The sequence below is a fragment of the Tachysurus fulvidraco genome, chromosome 6 (assembly GCF_022655615.1).
Source record: "Tachysurus fulvidraco isolate hzauxx_2018 chromosome 6, HZAU_PFXX_2.0, whole genome shotgun sequence".
Taxonomy (NCBI): domain Eukaryota; kingdom Metazoa; phylum Chordata; class Actinopteri; order Siluriformes; family Bagridae; genus Tachysurus; species Tachysurus fulvidraco.
In genome coordinates, this window is record NC_062523.1 from 14,242,325 (window position 1) to 14,260,996 (window position 18,672).

General features: G+C 37.4%; 1 protein-coding gene across 13 annotated transcripts in view; it reads left to right on the plus strand.

The window, feature by feature from the left end:
- The window catches only part of zmp:0000001200 (dedicator of cytokinesis protein 9), a 75,426-nt gene extending 56,950 nt beyond the window's left edge, over positions 1-18,476 (plus strand). For 4 of the 13 annotated variants that reach the window (XM_047815027.1, XM_047815026.1, XM_047815024.1 and 1 more), the window contains exons 22-54: positions 110-199; positions 345-434; positions 883-998; positions 1,581-1,650; positions 1,865-1,987; positions 2,765-2,836; positions 3,005-3,151; positions 3,305-3,388; positions 3,591-3,702; positions 4,901-5,079; positions 5,212-5,328; positions 5,426-5,537; positions 5,826-5,956; positions 7,159-7,276; positions 7,432-7,498; positions 8,505-8,552; positions 9,779-9,909; positions 10,573-10,688; positions 10,858-10,995; positions 11,169-11,351; positions 11,447-11,560; positions 11,693-11,908; positions 12,003-12,060; positions 12,180-12,286; positions 12,909-13,031; positions 13,410-13,523; positions 13,909-13,914; positions 14,623-14,769; positions 14,879-15,089; positions 16,237-16,427; positions 16,505-16,605; positions 16,730-16,868; positions 17,651-18,476. In XM_047815027.1, coding sequence (XP_047670983.1) covers positions 110-199; positions 345-434; positions 883-998; positions 1,581-1,650; positions 1,865-1,987; positions 2,765-2,836; positions 3,005-3,151; positions 3,305-3,388; positions 3,591-3,702; positions 4,901-5,079; positions 5,212-5,328; positions 5,426-5,537; positions 5,826-5,956; positions 7,159-7,276; positions 7,432-7,498; positions 8,505-8,552; positions 9,779-9,909; positions 10,573-10,688; positions 10,858-10,995; positions 11,169-11,351; positions 11,447-11,560; positions 11,693-11,908; positions 12,003-12,060; positions 12,180-12,286; positions 12,909-13,031; positions 13,410-13,523; positions 13,909-13,914; positions 14,623-14,769; positions 14,879-15,089; positions 16,237-16,427; positions 16,505-16,605; positions 16,730-16,868; positions 17,651-17,776 — 3,897 coding nt within the window. In that variant the 3' untranslated portion in view covers positions 17,777-18,476. Of the gene's footprint in view, positions 1-109; positions 200-344; positions 435-882; positions 999-1,580; positions 1,651-1,864; positions 1,988-2,764; positions 2,837-3,004; positions 3,152-3,304; positions 3,389-3,590; positions 3,703-4,900; positions 5,080-5,211; positions 5,329-5,425; positions 5,538-5,825; positions 5,957-7,158; positions 7,277-7,431; positions 7,499-8,504; positions 8,553-9,778; positions 9,910-10,120; positions 10,165-10,572; positions 10,689-10,857; positions 10,996-11,168; positions 11,352-11,446; positions 11,561-11,692; positions 11,909-12,002; positions 12,061-12,179; positions 12,287-12,908; positions 13,032-13,409; positions 13,524-13,908; positions 13,915-14,622; positions 14,770-14,878; positions 15,090-16,236; positions 16,428-16,504; positions 16,606-16,729; positions 16,869-17,492; positions 17,501-17,650 lie in introns of all 13 variants that reach the window. The other 9 variants (XM_047815035.1, XM_047815025.1, XM_047815033.1 and 6 more) reach the window with 7 other exon arrangements.
- Positions 18,477-18,672: the final 196 nt, after the last annotated feature.

Genomic DNA, 18,672 nt, shown 5'->3' on the forward strand with positions numbered 1-18,672 from the left:
TTACAGAGGTCAACGTATGGGATCTGATAGCACATCTATTCACTATCATTAACTATATGATTGTAGGCATGTGTTATTTCATTTTGGTTCTGTTTTGCTCTGTGTTTAGCAGCACACAGGCCCTGAAGTGAAGTGGGTTGATGGAGGAAAGCCTCTGTTTAAAGTCTCCACTCACCTCGTGTCCACAGTCTACACACAGGTCTCAGCACAGCTCTTATATTTTTCACTGAAATGCATTTTTTTTTCAGTAATGTTGTATAGTGCAATTTTTTTCTTTTAGATTTCATGGTATTTTTGTTGTGTAAATGTTATTTTCAAATTGCATTTATCTTTTCTGGCAACAGGATCAGCATCTGCACAATTTCTTCCAACACTGTGAGAGCACAGTCTCTGCAGCTCAGGCCACAGGAGGCGAGTTGGTCAAATATCTTAAGGTATGACTCTGTAAAACTGTAATAGAAAGCCCCCACACACCTTTCTCTTTTACTCTGTCTATCACTCTCTCATGCTGTCGATGTATATCTATTTATGTGCCTGTCCGTATGTTTCCTGAGGAAGTTTTGCAAGTCAGCCTTGTTTTTGCAGTTTATTACCTTTTTTCTAATGAGCTCAGTAGGGAGCTTCACACAGACCACATGTCTCTGGTTTGTATGTGTATGCATACCATTCCTCTGATAACAGCATAAAAATAAGGGTTTTTTCCTCCACTCTTCACCCATTAGCTTCCCAGAAGCACTGGTTTTCCACCACAGCACCCTAGTGTCTAGATTATGATCAGAAGGGTTATGATCAGACATGTGGTTTTAGCTTATTTAATCAGGCATTTAAGACTAAGTGATCAGCATAAGCCAGAATAAATGACTGTGCGTGTGTCATCTCCAGAGTCTACATGCAGTGGAAGCTCACGTGATGATAAACTTCCTCCCCACAATTCTGAACCAGTTGTTCTGCGTTCTCACCAGCGCAGCTGTTGAGGACGTTGCTGTCAACGTCACAAGGTCAGCTCATGAAAAAAATACAAAAAAAGTACAACACATGAAAAAAATCAAATGAACATTTCTCCTTTGTTTAGAATTTATATGTAGTATTTGTGTAAATGGGACTGCGAGATCAGTTGAGGCGGAGCAGATAAATATCACAAGAGTGAATAAAAGTCTTGAAAAACATTGGAAATGCATAAGTGTGCATTCTCAGTGTGTGAATACACACACACACACACACACACACACACATATATATATACTCTATATCTTTTTTTTATATATATTTTAATATATTTGCGTTCACTTGCTGTACATATCTGCTTACATTTGCACTTGCTCTGTTCTGTACATTCTGTATATAGTTGTTATAGTTGTTTACATTTGCATTTGGAAACTTCTGTTTACATTAGTTACAGAACATTTACATCTTTGTATGTGTTTGTAATTATGTACATTTTAAACATGAGAGCATTCATTTACTTGTACAGCTTTACAATGACAATACAAGTATTTTATTCTATATACATTGTTTATATGAGATGAATAATAAATACTTTGTCTGATGTCAAAACTGTGGCTGTTTATTTCTACTTACAGAGTTATGATCCATATAGTGGCTCAGTGCCATGAGGAGGGTTTGGAACATTATTTACGTTCATATGTCAAGGTGAGAAACATCACTTACTTATTTCGTACCTTCTCTGTCCCTGATTTTATTGCATTCAAGTCCACACCGTATCACTCTGCTAAGTGTCAGGATGTTTTTTGTTTTGTTTTTTTTGCAGCTGATTTTTGACTCACAGGTCAAGTTCTTTTTGTCTTTTGTCAGTTGAAGCTTACGGTTGTTTAATTTCTGTGCGTCAATGTTTGTCTGTGTGTAGTACGTATTTATGACCGATGCTAACACAGCCACTGGTAAAACAGTGCATGAGGAGCTGGCCAAAGCCATGACCACCATCCTAAAACCCTCTACAGATTTCCTCACCAGCAACAAACTGCTTAAGGTGAAATACTTTATGCTTTACGTGGTAGATTAAGATATTCTAATTAAAAAAAAAATTCTATTGATAGACTTAAGGATTTAATTTTAATTTAATTAATTATTTAGTTAGTTAATTAATTTTAATGTAATTAAGCTTTATTTTAGAATTTATTTTAATTCTTTTATTTTCATTTATTTGAAGTCTTTATATGTGGTGGCCTGGGAAAACCCTTGACATGATCAAATTTGGCATTTTCTGCTATGTCTAGTTAGAGAGAAATCCCAAATATTTCTTAACTTATATTTGTTATCATTTTGCATGTAACTCAACCGAAAAATTGAAAAAATAACATTTAAAGATTCTATTATGACTGTAGCATAGAAGCATAACAGACAATTTGACAGAATTGTTTAATCTGAATTGATTATGTGACTTTCCTCGTGTGAGTAAATCAGACAGACAGTTTTTACTGCTTCGTTTGTTAAGTTGCCTTATCCTCAGAATTATTATTAAATAAAAACAATTCCACTTCATTATATTGAAATATATCCATGCCTTCTTAAAGTTAAAGGTGTTATTGTTATAGTTTTTGTCAGTTTGACAGAATTCAGCCACAGTGACCCAGGAAAGGGTTTTTCCACACCACCAGATATGTGCATACTTCATCTTCATAAGGGGCAGCTATCTTTGTATTCTGCTGTGATTTTATTTTTCCACTGTGGCACAGTGACGCAAAGCCACGCTTGTGTGTTTAACATTCTTTTATTTATTTTCCTTTCCTTGTTTTGTTATATTCAGTACTCCTGGTACTTTTTTGAGGCCTTAGTGAAGTCCATGGCACAGTACTTGATAGACAGCGGTAAAGTTAGGGTAAGTTTTGACTGCATCATCATTTGTAAACGCTCTCACTAAGAAATAAAAGAGGAAAATATTGATGTTGTTCTTTTACTGATATCTGATGTGGGGCAAAAGTCAGATTTAGACTTCTACCCTCGATACTATTGTTTGAAGTTTTGACCTTTGCTCTCTTCACTTTAGCTGTCCAGGAATCAACGTTTCTCTGCCACGTTTTACCACACGGTGGAGACTCTGGTTAATATGCTGATGCCTCACATCACGCAGAAATACAAAGACAACCTAGATGCAACGCGCAATGCCAACCAAAGCCTAGCTTTCTTCATCAAGGTCAGTAATGACATGCAGACTGCCGCCGTCTCACAGTGCTGATCCAGACTTAAGTACAGTACAAAGTAATGAGGAAATTAGCCTTATTCATTTGGTGGCACGTTGGTACCAGTGCAATTATAGAATTAAGCGATCTGATATTTGTATCCTCAGCGCTGTTTTACTTTCATGGATCGCGGCTTTGCCTTCAAGCAGATCAACAACTATATCAACTGCTTTATGCCTGGAGATGCGAGGGTACCTTTTTCAGATTTTTTTTCTGCATTATTATTTCTATCACTACAGACACACCAAGAGATAAGTTTTAACCTTGTTCTTGAGTGACTGACAAGATTACACTTGATTCTTCTATAGTAAAGTTGATTTTAAAAAAAGAAAATAAAAGAAGCCTATCCATAGAATTGTGTAGCTCATGTGTGACCTTTTTCTTTTTCCGTAGACACTATACGAGTTTAAATTTGAGTTCCTGAAGGTTGTATGCAACCACGAGCATTACATCCCACTTAATCTGCCCATGCCATTCGGGAAAGGAAGGATAATGAGATTTCAAGGTGAGAACTGTTTTAGAAATGATTTTGCACCTCTTTTATATTAGAAATGTGTGGACAATGCATTAAAATTGGTTTTATGGTTTTATTAAAAAATGATCTCGATTAGTACTGTGTTAAACATGAAAAATTGAAAAAGAGATGCTCTATGAATGGACATAACAATTAATAATAATAACAACAACATTAAAAAAGCTCCACAATTCAATTTAAGTTGTCTTTAGTCATATTTATATATCTTATATTTATACAAAGTTGATATTTATAGATAATTGTAACAGATATGTGATATATGATACATTGCACTCTCCAGAACACTGGTTCAGTATGAATGAGTGTGTTTTGCTTTCGTGTTCTGTTTGTTTGCCTCATCAGCAACTCCCTACTACAGTATGGAGTCTCAGTCTGCTCTAGGTAGGTAAGGCATAGTGCCTACCTTCCTGATCGGTAACAAATCATTTACTGATCAATCCTGGGATACTAAAATCACTGTAGCATGATGATTACCCTACTGCCATTTTTAATACAAATGATATTGCTTCCCATTTTAGTTTATCACTCAGTTTCTCTATATCACATTTAGCGTTCGACTCCATTGCATTTGCCAAAAAAAGGATTGAAGCACAGTGACAAAATATTGAATTCATTCCTCTACTTATTAAACCGCCAGCGAGTATTAGAGAGATAAGGGATGATAAATAATTTGGCAACCAGAAAATGACATCCGAAGTAATACTCTTCTACAATCATCTCCAGAATTATTGGCAACTTTGGTAAGGTTGTGCAGATGATTTATTAATAAATGCCTTAATGCGTAATTATCTTATCCTCACTGTAATAATATGAGCAAATTTAAGCAAATTTATTCAGAATTTATTCAGACATCCGGCTGTCAAGAGGCTACAGCTGGGTCACACAATGTGTAGGTTACTTAAGGTTTTCTTTTCCTTGTGATGAAATTTACTTCAATTACAGGTTACATTTCCCTCACTGTTTCAGTCTGATAGCTTATTAACCACAGAGATGTTTTTAACCTCTTTCTCTCTCTCTCTCTCTCTCTCTCTCTCTCTCTCTCTCTCTCTCTCTCTCTCTCTCTCTCTCTCTCTCTCTCTCTCTCTCTCTCTCTCTTTCACACACACTCCTTCTCTCTCTCTCTCTCTCTCTCTCTCTCTCTCTCTCTCTCTCTCTCTCTCTCTTTCAGATCTTCAGTTGGACTACTCTCTAACTGATGATTTCTGTAAGAATCACTTCCTGGTTGGGCTTTTACTAAGGGAGGTGGGTGCAGCTCTGCAGGAGTTTCGGGATATTCGTCAAACAGCTATCCAGGTGCTGAAGAACTTGATGACGAAACATACATTTGATGATCGTTACACCTCCAAGGTGAGGCTCACTTGGCATATATGTATATATATATACACTCTATGAAACACTCATATATTTTGTATGAATGTGATTGGCATTTTTTTGGGGCACTCAGAATTTCCATTGGTTTGTGTGTATTGTGTGTTTCAGAGTCAGCACGCGAGGTTGGCTACTCTGTACTTGCCTCTCTTTGGCATCCTCCAGGAGAATGTTAACAGACTCAACATTAAAGATACTACACCCTTGACCAACAGTCTCTCCAGCAGCGTAAGCCTGACACCTACTGACTGCAGTTTGTAAATTCAGCTATTATTACCCGTTTTTCACCTTGATGCTCAGTCTGGTGGTCTGTTGTGTCTCACAGACTGTACGTGATGAACCGGTCCCTACCAGCTCTTTAATGACACCCCATAAAACAGGGAGTCATATTGAGAGCAGCCTGCATAAGGATGTGTTTGGGGTTATATCTGGAACAGGTGAGAGAAGACTTCTGCTTTACAGTCGAAGAGAAATATTAGTATTTTACTGTTCAATGTCAAGTTTTGTTATTATAGCTAAAGCAACTACAGTACATGTTAGATGGTTCATATGGAGATGCTTAAATGTATTAAAGACCAAAACTAATGACAAATACAAACAACTATTTAATTACATTTTCACAAAAAAATTTTAAATAATAAAAATTATATTCTTATTTATTAATGTATTTATTTATGTATTTATTTATTTATCGACAAATGAATGAAGTATTTTTTGTGATTTAGTTACACCACATGCATCCTCAACTCCCAACATCTCTGTACGTCACGCTGACTCACGCTGCTCCCTCATCAGCACTGACTCAGGAAGCAGCCTACCAGAACGCAGCAATGACAAATCCCAACCCAGTGATAAGGTACCGTCTAATCGCACATTAAATTACTTATCAATTATATTCTCAGTTGTTAAAAAAGGTAATGTAGTAACCTGTCTTAACTAAATATCCATCTAGGCTTGATGCACTCAGCTTTATTCTGTGACTTAAAAAATCACGTTGTAGTTGTATTATGCTGAGTTGGGGATTGGGATTTGATGCCTGACTCGGTTATATTGCTATAAAAATCTGCCTGCTTGCATGTTGGACCAATCCAGTATGAAGTGCTGTCTGAGTGTGAGTCATAGGGACAGCATGAATGAGTGTGTGTATTTTTGTGTATGTGTGTGTGTTTGCTAACCTGGGTTTGTGTGGTTGCTTCTTGCCTATGCTGGTGTCAGAAGGAGCATTTTGTGCGTCGTCATTCCACCAGCATGCTACGCCCAATCTCAGAGAGTGAGGATAAGGTGCTTTCCACAAGGGCCAAGCGCCAGACTATGGACTTCTCACTTCTCTCTGCTCCATCATTCAGCCATCTAACCACCCACAGCAAAAATACTGAACAAGTATTACATCCCCTTGCTTCCAGCTTGCACTGTTACAACTATAGAGCTCCTCAGAGCAACTGTGTGTGTGTGTTTACAGACCCTCTACCTGCTTAACTAGGATGAGCAGGTTTGGTGTGGGGAAGCTGCAGTGTGTTTGATTTTTTCTTTCTGAAAGTGGCCATGCATGTTTATCCAAATTTACCAAACTAATCAATGTCCACTGAATCTCTGGCATATTTTTGAATCCCTTAAATACAATACAGGTGAAGACATAACCTCATACTCTCCATGCATACAGCCTATGAGCTTTCTGTGGTTTATGAGCTTTTATTTCTTGCTGGAAAGTCCAGCAGGACGTGTGTCTGTGCCAGGCATGTGCTGTGGTAGACACATTATCTCTGCTGCTATAAAACTATATAGCTGTAGTCATTCTTTCCATATTTCTAATCCATATCACAGCCCTGCTTTGTATTAGGTGTCCTCAGTAAAATGTACTTATTTATGATGAAGTGTAAGTTGATGCTTTATACTCTGGTGTGTTTGTAATATGTTGAGGATGCTGAATACAAATCATTGTTAAAGTGTGTGAAGCTGTGATGCGGGACAGCTTCTTTAAACTTGCATGGAAAGTATTTCCTCTACTGTGTTAGGTGAAGAATGTGTGGTGGTCTGACTTCTCTTTCTGTGTATATACAGCAGAACAATGTGGCTGCAGCTCTGGGTGGATCACTCCTACGCTGTGATAAACTAGAGCAGTCTGAAGTGAAAAGTCTCTTAATGTGTTTCCTTCATGTGCTCAAGAGCATGTCTGAAGGTAAAAATGCACATGCACATCTTTAAATTTCATTCGGTTTGACTTGATATCTGCATACTGTATATAAAAATCTCACTGCATACACTCATTGAGTTCAGTCATGTGAATATCTCACTATAACATTCATTTATTCTTGAAACATTCCTTTTCCTCAGACGCCCTATTTACCTATTGGAATAAAGCTTCGTCTGGAGATCTGATGGACTTTTTCACTCTGTTAGAGTAAGTCCTGCCTTATAGAGCTCTACAGCTTGAAGGGAAAATAAAGTGGATTTGGTACAACTGGCAAAACACAGTACTTCGCCTTGTCTGCCAACACTGAGCTTTCTGAAGTCAGGGACTAATTTAACAGTAAAATTCAATGGATGCTCTTAGTACTGTTCAGATAAAAATTAGACTACTGAGATGTGGCTTGAGATGTGACCATTACTCAGGTGTGTATGGTTAATAATTATAGGCTATTTATTAGAATCATAATGCTTTTTATTTTTTCTTACACTTTCCACCAGCGGTACACATTAGGTGAATCCTGTCTGTCAAAAACTGTAATGAACATTAAGTCTAATTCTGAGGTTAACAAACTGTGGCCTTAGTGTTTGAAGGTTTTGTTTGAGAGAAGACTGAAGAACAGATAGAACCTTATAATATTTTGTTTTCATAATTTTTTTTTGTTAATTATTTTTTTAATAATTATTTTTTATAATTTTTAACAGCTAATAATTATTTAAGGTTTTTGCAAAAAACAAAAAAGAAACAAACAAACAAGCTGTACAAAACAGAACATATGGACCCTTCATATAACTACAACCAACATACCCTACAAAGAGTAATTATAACAGTTCAATCGCTACAAAAAAACGATTGCAACCTCATTTGTCCTTGTGATTCTTTAGAAAGAAAAAAAAATTGGTTCCCAAATTTTGCAGAGTTCCCAGAGATGGGGTATCTGATTCTTGTAAAGTAGAAGTAAGTCCAGTTAACCAGCCAGAAAAGAGAGGCCTAACATTTTTCTTCCACAAAAACAGACTAACTTTCTTAGCTACAATCATGCCATGTTGGACAGGGAACAGTCCCTTCGGGCTAAGAGACCCGAGTAGATCTGACCAGCCAAAATTTGCTATCATTGGATTAGGGAGTAAAACACAATTATAGACCTTAATTTTCACAATGTCACAGAAGTCTGGAAAAAAAAACATTTGCAAACTGTCTTATGTTGCTCTATCTGCAGGCTTTGTCTCCACCAGTTCAGATACATGGGGAAGAGATACATTGCCAGGTAATGCACTTTGTACTTTTTTGAGGAAAAACAGAACAGAAAATAGCTTCTGTAAAAGACACCTGATTAGTTATGTAAAAGATTTGACTACATGTCTAAGCTACAAATAAAATTAATCTTTTTTTCTGTTTGAATTAATTTTGTAATTTTTTCTGTTTGTATTTTTTTTGTTTAAATGGAAATTAAACATGTTTACAGTCAATGTAGTACACAAACACATACATGCTTATATACAGTATGAAACAAACTTCTTTCTGAATGGGTGAGCCTGGGTTTTCTCTAACCATTCACAATTTCTTTCTCTTTAATGCTGCACATGCTACGAGTAAAATCCACTCACACATTTGTGCACACGCACATATATATATATAATTGCTGCTCCTTATGCTGGGGTAAGACCAGACAAACTTGACCAAACTGTTCTGCATTTGCATGTTCTTGTCTGTCTGCATGCTAACTGACATCACCCCCATAAGCCGCACTATTTTGCTTCTTTCTCATTGTCCATCATTTTCTCACAGTGTTAAGATATAGCTTGTGTTGATGCTATGTGCTGTGACGCTGCATGTTGAAAGCTTTGTAGCCAGTAAGTACAGCTGAGTTATTTACCGTTAAATTAGCAGCACATCCGGGTTACTGCATTTGCTTAAAAAGTTGAAGGCAATATTGGATTAAGTCTATACACTATTGGGGTATGTGGTAAGGGGTTGGCTCACCAATCAGAAGGGTGTGCATTCAAATCCCACAACCACCAGGCCACCACCGCTGGGCCCCTGAGCAAGGCCCTTAACCATTAATAGCTCAGTTGTATAAGGGCGTCTGCTAAATGCTGGACATGTAAATGTATTGTAATATTTATCAGCTGCACTTGTATGATAACAGTCAACTTAGGAACGTATGTTTTCCTTTTATAGATATTGATGATTTACTGTATGCACAATAATGGCAGAGACATAATGACATAAACTACAAGATAATAAGTCAGTATTGATTTAAGGTTATCTTTAACAGAGGTCATTAACACTGGCCACGTAACTGAAATTTATTTAAATTAGTTTGCCTAGTCTCTGCTCTATATAATATACGTTACAGTGGTAAAGTATTATTTACTTTTACGGTCCATCTCTTCATCTGGAGCCCTTCATAGTTCCTTTCATTGTTTGTTTCACTGTCTGTCTGTACCACTACTAAAGCTGGCTGTGCTGGTCTCATTATTTCCTCTTTAGGAGCCAAGAAGGGTCTGTAACACATGAGCGCAAATCTCAGACTCTGCCTGTGTCCCGCAGTAGAGCTGGAATGATGCATGCTCGCTTACAGCAGCTCAGCAGCTTGGATAACTCATACACTTACAATCACAGTGAGTTACACTGACTTCATTTCGCCTCCATTCATGCGTCAGATTCTTCTTCCTTTCACCACCATCATCGTAATCCTAACCATCTGTGCCATCATATGATCACAACTCATTACTCTGTACCTCTTGACCCAGGCCATTAAAAACTGTGTCTCTGTGAGGAAAGCAGACTTTTCCTATAGTCAGTATAATAAACCCAGTCTGTCTGTTTCAGTGTCAGAAAGATTGCAAGTATACTTGGAATTTCTGTAGATCATGGTAAGAACTGATCAGTTTGATGCCAGTAAATATCAAGTCAGGGTCGTATTCCATGATCACATATTTTATTATAACATCAGCAGCACATCAGTAATTCCTAATTCATCATCTATAATGTTTTAGAGAACATTGAGCACATGAGCACTAATGTTGGTCATCACTAATAGTACATTCCATCTTTGTATTGCCTCACCATCTCTAAATAATTCCTTTTTTTTCTTACACATCTTTCTCCCATAAGTTTCATGAATTTTAATAGTTGTATGTATATTGTTATATGATTATGCTGTTTATAAGTGATGGAGTGCTAGAGGTGTACACATTGTCTCTCATAACTGCATTGTAATGGTTATACTGTCACATATACCTATATTATATGCGTGTGTGTCTGTGTGTGTGTGTGTGTAGCCTACAGTCATTCAGATGCAGATGTGTTAAACCAGTCACTGCTGGAGGCAAATATTGCTACTGAAGTGTGTCTGACAGTACTGGATGTACTAAGCATCTTCATCATGGGATTTAAGGTATCATCCAAGAGTCTTACTTATTGTATGATTATTTGCATGTTTATTGGTTTAAATACAGATTTATTAAGGAAAGGAGCACAATATTTTTATTCTAAACTGAAATAAAAAGGAATATATTGTCTTTTTCACATGCAACCCTCTCTGGCTCCTCTTTTCTCTTCCTCAGACCCAGCTGAGCTTAGATCATGGGCACAACCCACTGATGAAAAAGGTGTTTGCAGTCCACCTGTGTTTTCTACAAATCAACCAGTCAGAAACAGCCCTCAAACAAGTCTTCACTTTCCTGCGCACCTTTATTTACAAAGTAAGCTTGAGCTCACCATTCATTTATATATTTTAGTATGAAGACTGCACTATCCTGGCTACACAGTCCTGTATGTAAAGAGCCATGTTGTTTAGGGCTGTGAACTACAATTGATTATCAGTCATTTACATTAAAGTTCTTTTAATCTTTTCTATTTATTCTTCACTCTGCAGTTCCCTTGTACGTTTTTCGAGGGCCGAGCGGATATGTGTGCATCTTTCTGTTATGAGATCCTAAAGTGCTGTAACTCCAAACTCAGCTCCATCCGCTCTGACGCTGCCCATCTGCTTTACTTTCTCATGAAGAGTAATTTTGACTACACAGGCAGAAAATCCTTTGTTCGCACCCATCTACAGGTCACACATTTACAGAGCAAGAGAGATCGAGTGTTAGTGAGTTTAGAAAGATTCATTGGAGTAACGGATATTTGTCTGTACTCATTTCCCCTCAGGTGGTGATTGCTGTCAGTCAGCTGATTGCTGATGTTATTGGAATTGGTGGGATGAGGTTTCAGCAGTCTCTGTCCATCATAAACAACTGTGCAAACAGTGACAGGACTATTAAAGTACGTGACCTAGAAAATGTTAACATTAACAAAAGCAAGAACTGATCTTTAAACTCATTTCATGCTTTTTTAATCATGTATTATACAAATTATATGATATTAGAAATGAGCTAGACTTTGTCTTCTTTGTAGAACACTGCATTTCCATCTGATGTAAAAGACCTGACAAAGAGAATCCGCACAGTCCTGATGGCCACAGCGCAGATGAAAGAGCATGAGCGAGATCCAGAGATGCTGGTGGACCTGCAGTACAGTCTGGCCAAGTCATATGCCAGCACTCCTGAACTGCGTAAAACCTGGCTGGACAGCATGGCACGCATCCATGTGAAAAACGGTGATCTGTCTGAGGTGTGAACACAAATTCAAATTCAAGCTAACCCATATCCTGTATGATTTTTTTCCTCTTTGAACATCTTCTGTTTGTGTCTCTGGACATCTTCAGGCCGCCATGTGTTACGTGCATGTAGCAGCACTGGTAGCTGAATACCTTCAAAGAAAAGGTGAGATCCTCACAATCATACACAAACACTATACTACAAAATTATGCTCAATAATACATTATCAGTTATACAAAATAACTGTATTATTATGATATAACTTTATTTCTTTATGTAAATAGGCATGTTTAAACAGGGTTGCTCTGCATTTCGAGTGGTCACGCCCAACATTGACGAGGAGGCATCTATGATGGAAGACGTGGGCATGCAAGACGTGCACTTCAATGAGGTCTAAACCTCACAGTCACATAACAGTATCTAAACTCTCCAAACACTAATTAATGCAATAACAGCAAGTACCCATTTGAGCATCCTGACATTGTTCACACATAAGGATCAGTATTCTAAAGCTTGTTCATAGTGTACTTAGACACTCATACAGATAAGAAGCTTCCATAAAAGCAAACAAGAGATTGTGGCTACAATAATGGAACTATATTTACTTATCTGTACTAGATTTTATCGCTAAGGGCTGATATTAATTCATAGTGCTTGCACTTTGAGGTTTTATCTTAAATTGCTCTTAGAAAATCAGTTGGGGGATCAACTCACTTGCAACACAATCAAGAACACTTTTGGGGCAAATCACTTTATGTTTTCCTTAAAATTTTATATACAGTGAAAATGCATATAATAGGACTCTATCTCCCAACTTATAATAGTTATTATATTACTTTACTCTTATATGAGTAGTTAGGTAAAACAATCAGTTTGTGTCACACCTTATATGATGTAACCACATGTTTTAGTGAAAGCAAATGTCACCAGCAGTGTTGATGTTTTCATTTAGAAATCTGTTGCCTTAGCTATAATGAAGGTTTGTTTGTTCGGGTTTGTTGTGGCCATTTTAGGACGTCCTAATGGAGTTGTTAGAGGAGTGTGCTGATGGACTCTGGAAAGCAGAACGATATGAGCTCATTTCTGATATCTACAAACTTATCATACCCATCTATGAGAAACGCAGAGACTTTGAGGTACAATCATTAATATATGACACCTGAGGAAATTATAAGAACTTATGATAATTAGATCATTGCACACAATAAATCTGTGTTATAGTGTGCATTCTTTAATAAAACCCCTAATAAGGTCAAAGGAAATTAGGTCATTTATGAGTTAGAATTATGAATTAAAATTTAGCAAAACTTCACAAGCGCCATCTTTATACAGGAAAACTAGAGAACATTTGGTAGTGATCAGCAGTGCCTGGAGATGGGCCTCAGATCATCTGCTTTAATGTTATGTATTAATCAGTGAACCTAATATGTTTGAGAGCAGTGGTGTGTGAAATAAGAGGCTGAACGACACAAATACTTACTCCAACATTTGTTTACCTTCTTTGGATGTCACAGAAACTGGCTCACCTTTATGAGACACTTCACCGTGCATACAGTAAGGTCACAGAGGTGATGCACACAGGCAAACGACTCCTGGGAACTTACTTCAGGGTGGCCTTTTTTGGACAGGTAAAGAAATCTCTACATTCAGAAAAAACACCATAGCTTTAAAACTGGTTTAGTTACTGGGTAGACATATAAATATACATATATAAAGAATGGCATGTAATTGGTGCTAATTTAATATGATTTTTAAGCTTTTTTGCAACCATTTGTTAAACAAGATGGCTAACATCCAAATATATGCAACACCTGAAGTTTATTACTAACAGTACCATTTAATAATAGAATAGGTTTAATAACTTGGTCAAGGCAGGACATCACAGCTCGATAGCATGTAATTACATACAGTAACATGAATGAGAACAAGAACAGAATTTTCTCTCTATCCAGCATGAACATATCATATGAACTCTGATTAATCCTGTAATCTCTCTCTGCTTGTGTCCCAAAGGCAGCGGTAAGTCCTGGTACACATTGTCTGGCTTGGGTTTGCTGTGTTACATTACAATATTACCTTCTTACCATTCTGTACTTGTTCTTTCTTGCTTTGAGAGGAAGACAGATTGCCTTGTTTCATTCTGATATTTTAAGATTCGCTCTTTGAATTATAATAGCATTTTGCACCAATAGAATCTCTCATTGTAAGAATTTGTTTGTAGGTGGTGTGACTTTTATCTCATGGCTTTTCTCTGCATGCTAACAGTCTTTAGCTACTAACCCATCATGGCTGTGTAATGTGTGATTCTCTGTAAGGCCTTAGTTTGGAAATAAGTTGACTATTTCTGCCAGGAGTCTTATATTCATAGAAGGCTTTATATATATATTTAATATTATTAATGTGCTTTGGTCATATCACTGCTTTCATTCATGGTTGTATGAGTAAAGATTGTAGATGAGGTGAAAAATGTAGATCTTCATAATGGTGCTGACTTTTCTGATTGGACATTGTGGCTGCATATGTATGCTTTACTGCCTGTCTTGGTTTCTGTGCATAACATCGATTCATTCATTTCACATGCAGTGTGCAGTGTAACTAGATGACTGATGTTAGACACCATGGTGTGTTGCTGTGTTTAAAAAATAACCCAAAGAACTTAAGTGTACTATTGTGCATCCAGTAGAGATTGAGCTGTTTTGTTTCATTTGGTTCTGTTGTTTTTCTCAGGGCTTCTTTGAGGATGAGGACGGTAAAGAGTACATCTACAAAGAGCCCAAATTTACCCCGCTGTCGGAGATTTCTCAGCGACTCCTCAAACTCTACTCTGAGAAGTTCGGAGCAGAGAACGTCAAGATGATCCAGGACTCTGGAAGGGTGAGGACGTGTCTCTGACTAAAATGGAGAGCACTGTGATAAATAAAGTCTGTAATGTACATATTAATATATCTGTTGCCATTGTTTTTCTGTTTTTTTTCTGGAGCAGATTAATCCTAAAGACCTGGATTCCAAGTATGCATATATCCAGGTGACTCATGTCACTCCCTTCCTAGAGGAGAAGGAGATGGTAGAGAGAAAGACTGAATTCGAGAGAAGCCACAACATTCGCCGCTTTGTATTTGAGATGCCCTTCACTGTCTCGGGCAAGAAACAGGGTGGTATTGAGGAGCAGTGTAAACGCAGGACTATACTCACCAGTATGTATCTTTTATGTTATTTGAATGTTTCTTGAGAGTTTTGAAAGCAATATGATAGCAAACTGTGCATTTATTGCTGAATTCATGAAGTAGTTCCTGTGTTTACATAACATACGATTGCCAGCTTATCTGGTACACCTATATAATAGTTTGATGTGCTACCTATGAATGTTAAAATAACATGACTGTAGCTGAACATGGATTCTACATTGTTAGATATATTTGGCAAGACTTCAGTTCATAACTATATTACTGTCATGTTCCTGAAAAATTATCATGTTTGTGTCTGTCTGAGCATGGAAAACTGAAATAATGTATTATCTGTCAGAATGTTTCTCACATTATCACAATGTCACCAACAAACTGCAAAGTGAACAACAAAGGAGTGTTCCATGGGTCATTCTAATCCTCCATAACATTTCATTTTATAGGCTACTGTATACACTGCTGCTTTTTTTGTTTGTCTCTGGCAAGAAAGCCATGGGGTGGTTTTCAGCAGTTATAGCCCAGGTCTTAAAGAAAGATTTGCTGCATGGACTGTCTTTGGCAGTCTGTTCTGCTCTTTGGAAATCTTGATGGCTGCTGTTTGGAAGATAATAGAACTGGTGTTTCTAGTGCAAAATGTTGTCCGGCACTCCACTGAACACTAAGTGGTTCTAAAAATGCTGATTTCTAACACATTACTAACAAGGCAAATGAATTGATGGAGTAAAGTCATTGATGGATGATACACCGCTGTTACTAACTCTGTGTATTATAGAATCGTATATTAAGTTATTTTTGAACAGTGTATTATAATAGGGAGCTGGTTATGAAAAGAAAGTAAACACTGCATATTCTGACTAGCATGAATGACAACTTCTCTGTATAATTACAAATAAGGGAGATTAGATTTTGGGTGTGTCAACTAAACAGCAAGAGATTATTATTACAGTATATGATCCTTCAGTCCCCAAAGTCCAACTCTTATCTGTACATCCTGATAAACGTGCCTTGATTTTCCCAAGAAAATAATACATCTAGTTATTGAATTCCACAAAACCTAAACTATATTGGAACACATTTTCATGATTCCTTTTTTCTTACTGAGCTCATTTCTTTGCTGATTTCCACATTCTCCATGACTAAGTCAGTCTCTCCCCCACAGCCACGCACTGTTTCCCATACGTTAAGAAGCGAATAGCCGTGATGTACCAACACCACACAGACCTAAACCCCATCGAAGTGGCTATCGATGAGATGAGTAAAAAAGTAGCCGAGCTGCGGCAGCTCTGTGCCTCAAGTGAAGTCGATATGATCAAACTACAGCTCAAACTTCAGGGCAGCATCAGTGTACAGGTACTAACATATAGTTACTATTAAAGTGTGAGTATGATGTGCAGACATGTAGCGCTAACCTGCTGTCTCTGCGCTAGGTGAATGCTGGCCCACTGGCCTACGCTAGAGCTTTCCTTGATGATACCACATCTAAGAAATATCCTGACAACAAAGTCAAACAGCTCAAAGAGGTGTTCAGGTGAGTGTTTATACACTGTAGGCTATACTATGTGTGAGGTTCTGTACTGGCAAAAAGTCAGGAAAAATAATTAGCATTAATTGCTAGTAAGATTTATGTGGTTTGTGTGGTGTGGTGTATGTAGGCAATTTGTGGAGGCATGTGGTCACGGGCTGGGCATTAACGAGAGGCTCATCAAAGAGGACCAGCAGGAGTATCATGATGAAATGAAGGCCAATTACAGAGACCTCACCAGGGAACTCTCCGCAATTATGCATGAGACGGTAAGATATCTAAAACAACAAGCACCACACACAGACCCATGTGTTGCGCCAGGTGGTTTTACCCAGCTTTTTCTTTTCCTTCTGCGCTTGCTAATATCGATGGCTCTGATATTTAGTAGAACAGCACTGGAACCTTTGACTGTCATGCTTGACAGTGTTCACTATGTACATAAAACTTCAATTCTAACACTGAATTTCAATTCTAGTACTGTGGTAAGTCAGTCTGTGTGGTGCAACACTCTGTCCTGCTGTGGCTTCTTTGGGAACCGTTTTAGTTAACAGAGAAGAATTGAAAAACTATTTAGCCATAATGAGTCAGAATGAATATTAATTTTGTGTTTACAGACCTGTTGTAAAAAAGTAGTATCACATTCACCACCATGCTCTTGTGCTGAATATCAGCACAACTGTGATCACCTGCAGCCAAACCACACATTCAGTACAACACTCTTACTCATGTAATTATTTAATGTTTAAGAATATTATATGTATATATAAATATATGTAGCAGCACACCAGCTCACATTTCTTTTTCTATATTTTGAAAGTCTTCATCTTTGATCCATAAATCAACGATATGACTAACATTTATCTTCTCTTTTTATCCACTGCTTACATGACCAGATTGGATGGTAATGCAAATCTGAATTTTATATCCTGTATTCCAGCTGACTCCAAAATTCTGATCTCTCATTAAGCCAAATCTCTCTCTCTCTCTCTCTCTCTCTCTCTCTCTCTCTCTCTCTCTCTCTCTCTCTCTCTCTCTCTTTCTCTCTCTCTAGATCTCTCCTGTGGAGGATGTCATGAAGAGTCCCCTTCGTGACTCTCTTCACATCTTCAATGCCATCAGTGGCACCCCCACGGCAGCCAGCATCCAGGGCATACCCACCTCATCTTCTGTGGTCTGAGCTTCACCCTGCACTCAGCATAGCGCTGCACCATTCACATTTGGTTCAAGACTGCTTTCATATATAACAGTAAAATACAGTCAAGCTTTTCCCCATCAGTCTTTCTCTATTTCTCTGTCTTCGAAACATCTTAGTGACCCTGGAATAGAGAAGAGAGAAGCAGCATGTGAGTGATTAGCTGTGTTTGGCTAAAAATGAATTTTGAATAATTTTTTTATTTAGTTTCTATCCCATTCTGACTGGGAATCTGTTACTGTTTCCTGTGGAGACTTTTTACATATTAGATACTTATCATCTTCAATTGTTTTTTTTTTATTAGTGATTTGTTTCTTGCTCTTTCTTTGTCATTTCTAACTTAAAACTCTATGTACAGAATTTTAGTCTCGGATGTCTTACAGATGGTCTGCCTGGCCTCTTTATTTTGAATCAAGCTTTGCTTTTCTCTGTTTTATATGAGAAGGAAAATTTACGATGGAATCCACAAACATAAGCAACAAACATATAGACCCAAATAATGTTAATGTCTCAGATGGAGATATTTTTAAAGCCATGATATTATATGTATAAATATCTAAACAGAGTGCAATATGATGCAAGCTGAGCTCTTGCTGTGTTCGATACACTGTAAGCATGGTGTTGATCCTTCTTGCCAAAGAGTGGAGGAGAGGAGCCAGTGAAGGAGCAGACATATTTACCACATTAGTGTTCCTTTAAATGTTTATTAAATGCTTTTTATATTCACAATGGTGATTTTTTTTAAATCTCTATTTAATAGAAAGTCACTGTTCTACTGTATGTCAAATGTTCTTAATACTTGTTTTAAATAAAGCTCACTATTTTAAAACTGTTTCCTGGTTTGTTGTAGGGATGTACCGATCCGATATTTTGGATCGGTA